Source organism: Colletes gigas, unplaced genomic scaffold (assembly GCF_013123115.1).
Source record: "Colletes gigas isolate AHSC1104 unplaced genomic scaffold, ASM1312311v1 Colletes_gigas_Sc00007, whole genome shotgun sequence".
Taxonomy (NCBI): Eukaryota; Metazoa; Arthropoda; class Insecta; order Hymenoptera; family Colletidae; genus Colletes; species Colletes gigas.
The window spans coordinates 4777718-4791701 of NW_025106636.1; the positions used below are offsets into that span (position 1 = coordinate 4777718).

Sequence of the window (13984 nt, forward strand, 5' to 3'; positions counted from 1 at the left end):
CGCATTTTTATCTTTTATCAGGCTTGTATTCTCAGACACACTCTTTATCAATTCATCAACTGTGAGAAATAACACTTTAAAGAAAAATTATACAATAGAAGTATACAATTTCTGCAATCACATATAAAACTTACTTTAAAGTACAAATAATGTGTAATCCTATAAATATATTCTGTATTTTTTCAATGTATAGTGTAAGTGTACATTAATAAAAATTGCACAATGTTAATTGCAGATCCATGTGTTATTTATGGTAGATTGAGCTTTACATAAAAACTTTAGTATGAATAATATGAAAAAATATGAATTACCTTTAATTTCTTGTTATAAATAAGATCTACGTAAACGTATAGTATCAGAATACAGCCCGAAATATAAATAAAATATACATTATGCACAGAAATTGATATATGTGCTTTCTTTAAAAAATAAGATTTTACAGTGCATTTTGATGAAAGTTAGTAATTATACGATTTAATTCAATATGTGTACATATTCTATAATTGTTCATATTTCCATGGAATTTCAAAGTATAGTACTTCTAAAGTAAGTGCCATAAAAAAAAAAGTCTATTTATTTAAAAATATTTCTTAAGTGCGTATTTATGTTAATACTGCATCGGATTTAATATTTCTAGATAAATAGTTGTTACTAAACTCATATTATTTCTGAATAAATGATTTCATAAAATATTTTGCATTTTTTCTAATTCAATATGTTATGCCAATTTCCTTTTTAAAATTTTTAATAAATTTAAAGAATATCAATTCATAAAAATCTTTCAAATATTTCTAATGTAACACATATTTAAAAAATCTTTAAAGATATTCATTTAAATTTCTTACATATAGAATAAATTGTATAGATACTATAATGTATATAATAATCTACAGACATCACTTGGTCACACCATTATTTGTATTAATTGAGTTCAAAAATATTTGATTCAAATATAGTGTAGAGTATATTACTAGAACCAACAACTAGAACTTCCTTTTATATTACATAAAGTAAAACATAATTTAACATCTCAAACTACATGCTACTAGCTATGCTTGGTTAGATCTCCTACTTCTGCGAGAAGAACTTGAAAATAATGGACGTGGTTTGTATAAGTCATCGCTTGAATAACGCTGACTGCTTCTATGACGGCTGCAATAACATAACAGACTAATTACAACATTAACAACAACAAATTTATATCTCAAATAAGGTATTCTACTATCACAAAAGGTATGTAGTACTGTATGTACTATAATTCTCTTTATAGAGAAATATCATGAATTTAACAGTCTTAATTTGTTATATATGTATAACAATAAAAATAAAACTTATTGTTATTTTGTTATTTGTTTGCTTCATATAGTAGAGTTGTAAAGAATTCGAACGTTACGATAGTTTTTGGTCTTTAGCATAATAATTGTTGCAGCATATATAAAGAGAAAGAAAAGTACTAGATTGTTATATAAGTTCACTTTAGGAAAATAAGTTGCATGTAAAGAAAATTATTTCTTTAAACAGAATTGAACCTCCCGAAATTCGAATACGTCGAATATTATTTTAAACCTAATGTTAAATAGAACGGAGTATTTAAGATATGTTATTTTGTTAATTTTGTAGATAAAAAAAAGTATGTTTGAGGTAGAAGTTGTTTAATTTCATGAGGAACAATGATGACGTAATTTTGGTTCCAGATAGTAGCGCCAAGGACATTTCAATGTATTATTTTATTTATCTTCTAATAGAGTTTAAGGTTGCTCAGTTATTAGAGAACAATTACAAGAAAAAATATTTTGCTTCGAAAAATAAACGTAACAGTTCAGTTATATTTTTACATTAAAAATTTTAATTTGAATGTTCGAAGTGGTAACCTTGAACGACAATACCTGTTCCGAAACGGTTTAATATGGACATCATTGCATTTTTTTATGTTATTTTAGTCTTTTGAAGTATAAAATTTTAATACTTCGATTTATTTTATTTTACGTCATAATTGCATATAATTGTAAAAATATGAAAAATGTGTAAGAAGCAAGGTGTAGTAAAAATGCTGCTTTAAAACTTAACCTAAATTTTCTTATATTACAAAATTAAACTTACGACGATATCCGATATCTGTTGATTCCGTTTAAGGAAATAATTTCTTTCTTTATATACAACCACTAATTCTGTCCAAAACTGTTCCAAAATGTAATATAAAACATTCTACTAATTAGTTTACATACCCTTTATCTTCTTTAATTAGATTTGACGATGGTATTTTTTCGCTTGTTGCAGATACATCACTTTCTGGACTTAGAGGCATAACAAAATTCTCTCCATTTAAAAGTCCTTGAGGAGTGCAAATATTTGCTGCTTGAACTCTTTGCTTCTTAGGTGCCACAAGTTTCATTTTCTTTATATTATTCAAAGCATCTTCGCTAGGTAAATTCAGTGCTCTTTTATGGCCATCGTTGTTATTGTTTGAGTTATTTAATAATATATCTGTCAATGGGCTAGTTGAGTGTTTGCGTTTTGGTAAAGGAGGCGCCATAGCTTTTGGTATAGAAGATACAACTTGTCCTCCTAAACTTTCTATTATATCTTCCAAAGAACTATTTTCTACTAGTTCTAGTGATTCTAAGAAATTAGAGAACTTTTCTGATTGTTCATTATCTGCTTTGAAATAACGACAATCTTCATTTTCTTCTGATACCATTGATGTAGATTCTGTACCTATGGCTCTGCTTACTTTAGAATGGCTATTATTTTGAATGTCCTGAGAAATGTTTTTGTCTTTAGATTTTGACATTGTAGGCATTTCCATAAATTTTCTATCTTTTAAACAATTTACATCACCCACTGTACCGTTTGATGCGTTTAACTGTCCAGGTGTTTTATAATTTTTATTTTCATTGGTACAACTGTCAAAATAGTTCGATTTTCGACATGTTACATGTTTTTCTAGTTTAGATGTACTAGCTCCAGGCAGCAATTCCTTTTTCTTAGAACAGTTTTCTACACAGTCATCTATGTTTTCTGGCTTTGTTATATTGCTTCCTATTGTTTCTCCTATTGTAGAGAACAGCGACTCTTTATTTTGTAAATCTCCTTTTCCTTCATTGTTAGAGAGCATTGTCTGTACATTTTTGCTCAATGATTGCTGTATACACAATTCCATGTCTGTTAATTTTAATTTTAAGTTAGAACGTGTTTCCAATAATTCTTTTGCACCTGCCTCGCTTTGTAACATCATTATTGATCTTTCTTCTAATGTCAAATTGGTGTGGTTCTCGGGATACGGTTCTTCGTATTCTTCATCCGGTATTTCTATTATTTGGACTCGTTCTTCGTCCGGCACACTTTCAAAGTTATCGTTGTTAACGTTCGATTGCACCGAATGTTCTACTTTCTGTTGAAGTTTTTTCTCTATTTTCTTATTATCTTTCAGCTTTTGTTTTTCTATCTGCTTCCTTATTTTCATTAATTTCTTGGCTTCGTGTATATTCTTTGCAAATTTTGGTTTCTTCACTTTCACTTCTCCTAAGGTGCTGTTATTCTCACCAAGTAATTGTCGTTTCTTCAGCGGTAAATTGCTGTCGTTAGATTCTGATTCGTGTTTAGTATATGTATGCGTTTCATAATTACTGCTATCGTTCGTTTTGTACTCTATGTGTAATTTATCCGATTCTTCCAGTGACAATTTCAATTCACTTGTATGCATTTCTTCTATATTGTCTGATGTTTCACTACCAGAATTACTCATATGATTTGTTTCTTTGGACAAAGTTGATGCGCCCGATTTACTATTCGCAATGTTGGAATTAGAAGTACTAGATTGTGAACTTTTACTATTTGACCCGTTTGAGCCATCCCTGTCTGTCGAACGTCGATCGTTAGAATTTTTTCTTAAACTAGAATGATCATCTTTCGACTTGGATTTTTTTTCTTCTTTACGTTTCTTGTCCTTATTTAATAGGTCATTTTTAGAATCCTTTTTATTATCTAATTTTTCATTTCGCGTTGAGCTTTTATTTTGTATGTGACTCTTTATATCTTTTTTGCCATTCACTTTTTCGCTGCTTGATTTAACATCTTTCTTCATTTCGGATTTTTCAGTTTTCTCTTCCCTTTCATTTTTAACAATTTTCTTTGTATCTTGTTTATCTGACTTTTCCATTGAATCTGCTTTAATACTTACGTGATTTCTCGACTTTGAATCTTTTGAACTACGTTTTTCATCTCGTTTACTCTTATCTTTTGATTCACTTCGTTTCTCTTTCCCATCAACTTTATCAGATGTTTTAATAGTTTTAATTTCATGCGAGCTTAACGAAGTGTTTTTGGAAGAACTTTTATGATCCTTTTTATAAGATTTCTTATCTTTAGGGGAATCTTTTTTATCTCTGTTTTCCTTGTTTGGCTTTGTCTCTTTGTTGTCTTTATTTAATTTTTCTTTTTCTGTTAATTCTTTCTTTTCCCTAAGTTCTCTAATTTTTTCTTTGTAGAGATCTTTTAAATCTTTCCCTTCTTTACTGATACTATCCTTCTTGTCGGTTTCTTTTGTTTTATCTTCCTTCACCTTACTATAACTATCTTTTTCCAAGTCTTTACTTTTATCCACACTTTCTTTTAGTTGATCAGTTTTTTCTTTAGATTTACCTTTATCATACTTATCAGACTTTGTACTACTGTGGCTCTTTTGCTTCTTTTTGTCGCTACTTCTGTCCCTATGATGCTTTCCATCTTTTGCATGATTTTTTTCTCTTGATTTTGATTTAGATTCACTGTCTCTGCTCCTATCTCTATTATTTTTACACTCATACTTATCTCTTATATTACTATCTGTCGCATCACGAGAATTTTCTTTGGAGGATAAATTGTACTTAATATTTTTAGAATCTTTAACATCTTGTACATCTTTACCTCTATTTAATTCAAAAATATTTTTACTTTTATTTTTACTACAATCATATTCTCTGACAACTTTAAAATTGTCTTTAATGCTTTTAACATCACATTTGTCTTTATTAACTTCGTCTTTCAGGGTATCATGTATTGGTGTTGATGCATGATTCGAAGATCCAAAGTCCGTTACGATCGACAATCGAGAGTCGGATGAGACTTTGCTTAGCTGCGAATCTTGATTACTATAATCAAAATTGTCTCTCGACAGTTCGTTACAAAAGTCAGGACTTCTAGATCTGTGACTGGTTAATTCTGATATTCCCGATAAGTGCGAATCATTAGATTCGTTCAAATTCATAATGTCTATTGGTTCAAACGTAGGACTGTCTTCTTCATCCTCTTCCGTTTTATCATCCGATTTCCCAGATGTATTTAAATTTAAATTACTACCAGTCTTATTAAAAGATTTGCCACTTTCGTCTAATCCTTTTTCTTCAAAAGAAACGTGTTCATCTTCCAAGGTGTTACCTTTGTTTCTCTCATTTAAAGACTCGTCCTCTTCCAATTTCTGTTCATAAAATGACTTTTCATCTTTTTTTAACACCAAATCGTCCATTGCATCCATAGACTCTAAAGACACATCTTTCAAACTATTTTTATCAGATTCCGGTGAAACTGGATCTAAATCCTTGGGTAATAAATCTTTAAGGCCACACGCACCGTTTCTTTCTCTTGCCTTAGGTCGTTCTATGCCTAGAAATTTGTATACCACGTCCTCGATCTGAGGCATGAAAACAGAATATACTTTTGGATTTACTACTTGATCTACTATACGCTCTACACCGGCATCTAAATAAGGTGCCTCGTGTACATGTTTGCGTAAAGTCTCTCTCAGCTGATTCTTGTTCAAGTCTGGTTTCCATGATTGTTTGCTAAGGAAAGAATTCACAGACCCTTCAACTCTTGTACGTAAATTTTGATATGCCGGCTGTAATGAAAGTGGCATAAATTGTAATTAACGTGTTCCTATAAATAATAATAGAAGAATAATATTTATCGATGCGCGCATAATTTTCATTCAAGATACTAGATACTGGTACAGAAATAGAAATACATTCTGTACTACGTACATACGTATCTATAATTTTATACTACATATGTACATGGTTTAGAAATATTATTTTAGATGGTCACGCAAATACATTTACAATTATTCATGTTTTTAACAAAGAACGAATCGGTCGTTGAACAATATACTGCGTACCTTTGTATCAACATCAGCGATACATTCTTTACGAAATTGATCAAAGATTCCTTGAGACTTAACTTCTCCAACGATGTGATCGATTAATCGTGGATCACCCGCCAATAACGTGTTAGATAAGCCCAACTCCATGCTAACTAAGCTATTTAAAACAATTATAATTCACGTGAAAGCTAAACAATTACTCATTTTCATTACCGAACTTATCCCGTGAAACATTACGCGGCCATACTCTTCTGGCTTTGTGTCTAGGTTAAATGCTGTATCTGTGTAGGTAAATGAATAATAATCAGTGATACCAATCCTTCTGCTTTTTTATTTACACCAGAACTATCAAAATACGGAATAGATGTTCAAATCAGTAGATCGTTTTGTGTTGTGTGAAGTAAGCAAGACATAAAAATCACTAGAGGAATCTGTTATAAATTTGCTATTCCCTCGTATTAACGAATTAATGTTTCCTTTATATTTGATCAAAAATCAGAAGAATTTGATAACGATTATTCATAACATTCATAACGAAGAAACAAGTCATGAAATCTCATTACTTTTTATCATTTGAAATCAAATTGCCTCGCTATTAACACGCTTACCAATATCCAAAACGTAACAGCTAGAATATTTTTTTGAAGTTTATTGAAAACTGTAAAAGTAAATTTTTAAGAATACTCATCTTTATATTATATATCGATAGAAAGTAAATTGAACTATTTTGATTTGCGTGTAGACCTTATTAAGAGCTAGAATATTTTTTATTCACAAATAACAACAATTACGTTGAGAATTAAATCTTAAGGCGTTCCACAAGAAAGATATACGATTCGTGTAGTAGTTGCTCGTTCATATATATTTTCTATATACAGAGATCAATGACTGTAGTCGAATATTTTGAGAAACCCGTATTCCGGATTCGGGTAAAGCATATTTAATATTGCAACTTGTCCACTGTCGAACGGAGCTTGTTCATATTGCTGTCACTCTATCTAGTATTTTTCACTAGCTCTATTTTATTGTATTGTACAGATTTTTATTGCTATTTAGATATGAAGAGAGTAATCCTTTTTTTAAATGGAAGCGATGTAAACGGCAAGGTGGCTGGAATTTTATTCGTATTTGTAATTAATTGTATCTTGTGGCCTCTTTTACATATTCACTGGATTTTTTTTGATAATAATTCTTTAAAAGTTTGTACGGCATACGTAAATTTTGCAATGTTATATCTTGAACAGCATGTACAAAATGTACCTATATGTAATTATTTATAATATTGATACATTGTAGGGGATTTATAACGCGTTGTACATATTAATTTGTATATGCTGGATGATATATTTACAAAGATCCATGGATAAGAAGGAAATTTTATTTGTATATTATTTGTCCATGCCAGGTGTTTATGGTGACTCATTCATTGGATGAATTATTAACAGCTGCCAGCTCAAAGTTTGACATAACTGCCAAAAGAATATTTACTCCTCAAGGTGGAGAAATTGATGATATTAAGTTAATCCGGTAAATTAACTGATTTACCGATGATTAATAAATATTTAGATGATTATTTTTGGTTATGTTGATCCGAGATAACGAATACATATTAATTCTACCAGTAGTCTGATTATTTTTGAACAAAAATAAATTCTTCACAGGGATGACGATGTCTTGTATGTTTCAAGCGGAGAAGATTATATTCCAAAAGATAAGATTGGTATTCCAAGTCAGTTGAGTAGAAATTCGAACTGGATTACGCTGAATGTCGGTGGAAAGTATTTCACAACAACTAGAGATACTTTAACAAAAGAGGAACCAACGAGCATGCTTGCAAGGTAAGCAAATATATTGTTCGACCGGTTGGTGAATATAGAAGTAGTTAAGCACGCGTGTATAATCTTATGCAATAAAATCATTTATAGAATGTTTACTGAAACTACAGGCAGCGAACAAAGAATCTTACCCAGCAGACAAGATCAAAATGGTGCATATCTGATAGATAGGAGTCCTACATATTTTGAACCACTGTTAAATTATTTAAGACACGGGCAAATCATACTTGATGCTAATGTTAATGCAGCAGGTATTGTTTTTATCATAATTCTCTCTTTCAAACTCATTAATCATATACCATTGATATACTCGCTTCGTATATGTTTAAATTAATTTAATTAACAGCGTTACTAATAATTAACATTATTAATGCATTTCAGGGGTTTTGGAAGAAGCGCGTTTTTATAGAATAGAAGGTGCTATCGATATATTGACTACAATGATCGAAACGGAGGATCCTCAGAAAAATGGTTCAGTGTCTTTAACTAGAAAGGATGTACTTAAAGCAATCATGTCAACACCTATGACGTCCGAACTTAGATTTCAAGGTGTCGATTTTGCTGGTGCTGATTTATCAAAGCTAGATCTCGGGCATATTAATTTCAAGGTGATTCAAATTATTTTGATATTAAGGTAGTTATATTAAATAAATAAATTAGGGGAAAAGACGATTTATTTAAACGTTTCTGTTTCGATTCGTGCCCTCTTTACAATCATCACAATTGATTGTTTATAATTTTAAACTACTATTATTGTAATATTTTTCAGTATGCAATTATGCGCGGCTGCAGTTTGGTGGGTGCAAATTTATCCGGCTGTTGTTTCGAACGTGCAGATTTATCTAACGCGAATCTGCAGGGCGCGCAGCTCGTTTGCGTGAAAATGTTACGGGCAAATCTTAGCGCCGCCAATCTTCATTCGTGTAATTTTGAAGATCCTCGTGGCCGATCCGCTAACATGGAGGGTGTAAATCTAAAAGGCGCCAATCTCGAGGGTAGTTCCATGGCTTCTGTAAATCTCAGAGTGGCATCGTTAAAAAATGCTATCTTGAAAAATTGTGATCTGAGACGAGCTATGCTAGCTGGTGCTGATTTAGAGGTAATATTTGTTGCACATTTATTCACATTGGAAAATACCTTTTCTTTAGAATTTCCTTTTCTTAGAATCGTAATGTTTCAGTTCTTACCGAATAACGGTAACAGTAGTGCATGAACTTGGGGCGTCGCCTCCCATGCTTGCCACCAGAGGGGGTGTATAGCGTATATATAGCAACCTAGGGGTCGGTCGAGCGCTTGTGAGAACGCGACCCCTCTGGCGGCGAGCATGGGAGGCGACGCCACAAACTCATAAAATTAAATAATAATAAAAGATTCAGATTTGAGTAAAATTAGACTCAGAGTCCGCCGTTCTGTCACTAAGACGATTCGTCGTCCGAGGGTTAATGAACAGGACAACGCATTTGCATCTGTTTCAGTGCTGTGACTTATCGGGGTCTGATTTACAATATGCGAATTTGCGCGGCGCAAATTTGAAAAACGCTGCGTTCGAACTAATGCTAACTCCGTTACATATGTCCCAAACGATACGATAACAATGAATGCAATACCCCGCGTATCGCGCGGCGGTTTACCTTCAGTGATCTAGGTATTTATTTAATTTGTAGGATAACAAAAGTTTAAGTGATAGTACTTTGTTCTTGATACTTTTACAGATAATGAGAAAGTACAGACTGATCGTATTATATTTTAACAGTTATATTAGGAAGTGTAATTGAGTTCCTATGTGGTTCGAGGAATGCCAGTTATGCGTTTTTATTTCCAGGACGATATCGAGACTAGAATCGATAACGAAATGTCGAATTAATGGGAATAATCTATTGCAAATAATTTAATGCTAATTTACTTGCATATTTTCATTCTGGAATGTTCCATAAATTCATATTGACAAAGACTTAGAATCATACGAACTTGTAAATATTAATCGTCAAACTTTTATATTAAACGTGTAAAAATAAACGTAAACAATAATGTATAATGTATAATGCCACTTACATTGTATATTACTAGATTTTATTACTGCTAATAGAAGTGGAAATTTAGATTGATAGGAATTAACTTTAAAACTATACAAATTTTTTAACGAAACTAAAGTCGAGATTACTCGGTTATGATAAACTCTTTCGTAATAATGGTTTGGGTAATCGTGTATAATCTACGCCGGAGGAAGGTAACATCTTTTCTTTTTGTGTGTGTAATATACATATTTAGGATTTCACGATTAAAGTATGTATCGTGTGCATGTAAGTTTAATGTACGTTTATAATATTAATCAATCTATACAGTGCTTTATAGAAAACAGAAAATATTTAGTTTTCTTTTAGTAGATTCAAATTTTCTTTATTAGATTCTTAGTAGTTCACTTTGCACAGTTGTCCAAAGTGAATAGATTATTATTAACGAAGGAATGTATTTTCTTAAACTTGAGTGTACATGATTGCATAAACCTTTCTGTTTCTTTGTTTTTTAAATAACAGTTTTTAAAATAAAAATGTAATATAAGCGGTGTTGTATGGTTAATAGGTTTTTATAATTTATACCGGATCAATGTGATAATTTTTAAGGCAGAAACTATGACAACCTACAATTACTATTTTAATATTAATAATTTGCTAATGCTGTATTATGGGGTAAAAGATTTTTGCCGAGCCAAGCAACTATCTAACTTAGATAAACAAAATTGTTATCTAGATACAAAAATTCGGATAACGAATAAAAAATAAATTAATATTTATTCGTCAATAATCGTATAAGAATTGATAGTGACCACTGGTCATTCCAGTCCTAACAATTAGTGAAAACTGTTCAAATCCTAAGCATCTCCTATTTTTCAACTTTTTCGTATTCATCCATTTATCTAATTATTTCTTAGAATTCTTATGATTTTTCAGTTATGTGGGGGATTTAAATTTGTTCGATTCCCTCTTTAATTCGTATGACTATTTTCTTAAGTGCAATATGGAAAAGGGAGGAAATATAACAAAGCATTGCGTTCGGTTGTGTGTCGGTTTTGTTTTCTTAACGTTTCTTGAATTTCGATACCATAGAAATTAATTTAATTATTTCTTTCCTCCTGGAGAAAAGTATATCCGCCTCACTTTCCGTGCTCTCTGTTCTTCTCGCTCCGCTGCCTGCGCGAGAGGAGGGGTAGTGGGGAGCGGAGCGCGGCGCCACGGTAGTCGCTGCTCGGCCCTCGCGGCGCGAGGACGTTCGTTCGGAGTAAAGTGTTTATCGTTTCGTTGTTACAACCACGTGGAGTTTCTCTAATTGTGTTCCTATCTAATTTCTCCGGCAATACGCGGGGACGACGGGAGCGAGGCCTGTATTAACCACTTAGCTTAAATATCGTGCCAAAGATGTGGTATGCTGACTGAGCCAAACATCAACAAGACGTGCCAGAGACGTGGCGGGACGAACGTGCGACCGACCTTGTAAGGCAAGAGGTTAATAATATTATTTCTCTGACTGGATGTTTCCCTACAGTACGATCGAATGGTCATTTGCGATAAAACGACGAGGTTTGTCGAAAAATAGTACGTTGTATTCGACGCCAGATGATGTCTCAAGCATATGCTTGTAAGAAATTACTGACGCGCCATCTAGTGTCGAAGTCAACGTATTATTTCTCGACGAACTTGGCCATTCCGCCGCAGATGACGGTGCAATCTTGAAAATTATCCATTTTGACACGCGTTGATACACTTCCGAATAAAACGAATAAATAATTATTAGTACATTACTAGTACGTAAGCGAGAAACACTTCACGAATCATCTTTTACTATGGAACTCGGTAAAAAGTTATTTATTTTTTATCATACTCATTATACAGCCTCCGGAGTACGTACCTAAATTCTCCACGTTCTGAAATACGTTTCGCGTAACGATGCATCTCGCGCTGATAATTGTTACACGGTTAAATACAGTTCCAAACTATCCGCAGACAGTGTACGTTCGAGTTCACGTCGATAGATTTACTCGTAAATTTCCGTAATGGTGTCTTAGCATTTATTCGATGAATGAAAACAAGGAAAAGCTGGCGCGTGCAAAGTGTTCATTGAATTCAATTTATCCGTTTCCTGTTACGTGAAATGTGAGTTTCGACTGTCTGGCCCTTGCAACTTGTTCGCACAGATTTCTCCTAATCTCGTTTGCCGAAGTTCAGGCACATTTGCTCTCTGCTCGAGAGTTATCTGTGTCTCTAACGAAATCACTATAACGAGGACATCTCGAATGTCCTCGAGGATGTCTTTGTCCTAGCGGGCACAGGGTACGTCGAAATTTACTGGTATTCCATGCCCTTTTGTAATGTTAGTAGTGTATCGTATGTAAGACCGCGTTAGGATTAAAAATTATTATCAAATGGTTCCATCATTAAAATTATTATCAAATATTAATTATAAATATCTCTAATAGCAATGGCTGAAAAGACTTCAAAATAACAAAATAAGACGGAAATCAAGAATATCAATTTCTTGACTGAAGCTTCATTAAAAAGTTATTAACAAAATTAAATTAAAAAATTTCAAATCATTCTGAAAAAATTATATTTGGTTACAGGGGCCAATTACAATCATTTTTGGTGAATAGACATACCATCGAAATCCTACGCACTTTCGAGAAAATAATTCCTTACCGAAAATGTCTGACCATACATTGACATGTTTCCCTGAAATTTTTCGACAAAATTAAACCATTTCAAATCGTTCTGGAAAAATTATTTTCGGTTGCGAGGGTCAATTACAATCATTTTTTATCATTAGACATATCTTCGAATTCCTACCCACTTTCGAGAAAAAAATTCGAGAAGTTGTGAAATTTTTCGACGAAATTAAAAAATTTCAAATCGTTCTGGAAAAATTATTTTCGGTTGCAAGGGTCAATTACAATCATTTTTTATCATTACACATATCTTCGAAATCCTACCCATTTTCGAGAAAAAAATTCGAGAAGTTGTGAAATTTTTCGACAAAATTAAAAAATTTCAAATCGTTCTGGAAAAATTATTTTCGTTTACGAGGGTCAATTACAATCATTTTTTATCATTACACATATCTTCGAATTCTTACCCATTTTCGAGAAAAAAATTCAGTTCGAGCGGAACTTTAAACGTTAATAACTTTTAAACGAAGTCTCCATCAACAAATCAGTATTCTTGATTTTCGTCTTATTTTGGCCGCTGGAATCTCCCATGAAAATTTTTCCCATGGCTGGCCGAACACCCTGTATTTCCAGTCGTGTTAAGGTTCTTTGTTTTCGTTCTTAAAAATGTTGTTTAATACTGTTTTATTGAATTTCCAGGCAATCTTGCCCGTAAAGCAAGACGACGGTAGGTCTCTGCAATAGGAAACGGATTGCACGGGTCTCCTTTGGACACCGGTAGTTTTCACCCTTTTGCCTCCGTTTCTTTGTCAGACGATAGACGGACTCGTGTGTTGAGTGCAAGGGGTCACATTTGAGACTTCTTTGATGTTAAATTGCATTGAGAAACGAGGACTGCTAACTATTTTACCTAGCAGTTGTAGGTGCAGCTAACTATGCCACGAAACAGGCGGTGCTATATCGTGATTACGTTCCTGAGACAGGGGCTCTCATAGTATTAAGTAAGGAATCCTATCATAAATTTAGGGGTTTAACCAATTAAAACGAGTCCAAACACGACCTCATTCGGACTATTTTTAATTGCAGGTTGTTCGAATCGTTTTTTTAGCTCTATCGTAGGCAGAAGAAGAAATCAGTCCCGAATGAAACTAGAGAAAGTTGAGAACCGCAGTGGTGACGTAATAGTAAATTAGAGATTGTATATATTACTGCACGAAATTGCATAGGTACACTAAATAGTGGCATTTTGCCACGACCTTCCGTTAATAAGATCTTTCGAGTGATACTCACGACAAAGTGTTTAAAGTTGAACACGTTAAACTCTGATACCCTGTTGTCGGCATATTTGTCTCGCAT

General features: G+C 32.7%; 2 protein-coding genes across 6 annotated transcripts; one reads left to right on the forward strand and one right to left on the reverse strand.

Annotated features, from left to right (window-relative positions):
- Positions 1 to 908: 908 nt before the first annotated feature.
- On the reverse strand, positions 909 to 6408 carry LOC122396639 (biorientation of chromosomes in cell division protein 1-like 1). Its single transcript, XM_043395223.1, has 3 exons — positions 6152 to 6408; positions 2226 to 5875; positions 909 to 1152 (listed from the first exon to the last, which is right to left on the reverse strand). The coding sequence occupies exons 1-3, from the start codon at positions 6281 to 6283 to the stop codon at positions 1050 to 1052; spliced, it is 3885 nt and encodes a 1294-aa protein (XP_043251158.1). The 5' UTR covers positions 6284 to 6408; the 3' UTR covers positions 909 to 1049.
- A 622-nt stretch (positions 6409 to 7030) lies between these two features.
- On the forward strand, positions 7031 to 10613 carry LOC122396198 (BTB/POZ domain-containing protein KCTD9). Of its 5 annotated transcripts, none has more exons than XR_006259018.1 (8): positions 7118 to 7242; positions 7542 to 7663; positions 7798 to 7974; positions 8062 to 8222; positions 8353 to 8579; positions 8741 to 9070; positions 9447 to 9616; positions 9684 to 10613. XR_006259018.1 is itself a non-coding variant. In XM_043394383.1 (7 exons), exons 2-7 carry the CDS (start codon positions 7548 to 7550, stop codon positions 9561 to 9563), a joined length of 1128 nt encoding a protein of 375 aa, XP_043250318.1. In that variant the 5' UTR covers positions 7031 to 7065; positions 7542 to 7547; the 3' UTR covers positions 9564 to 10613. The 5 variants fall into 5 exon arrangements, 3 of the variants coding, with proteins under 3 accessions (XP_043250318.1, XP_043250315.1, XP_043250317.1); XR_006259019.1 differs by having other exon boundaries at positions 9794 to 10613; XM_043394383.1 differs by lacking the exon at positions 7118 to 7242 and adding an exon at positions 7031 to 7065 and having other exon boundaries at positions 9447 to 10613.
- Positions 10614 to 13984: the final 3371 nt, after the last annotated feature.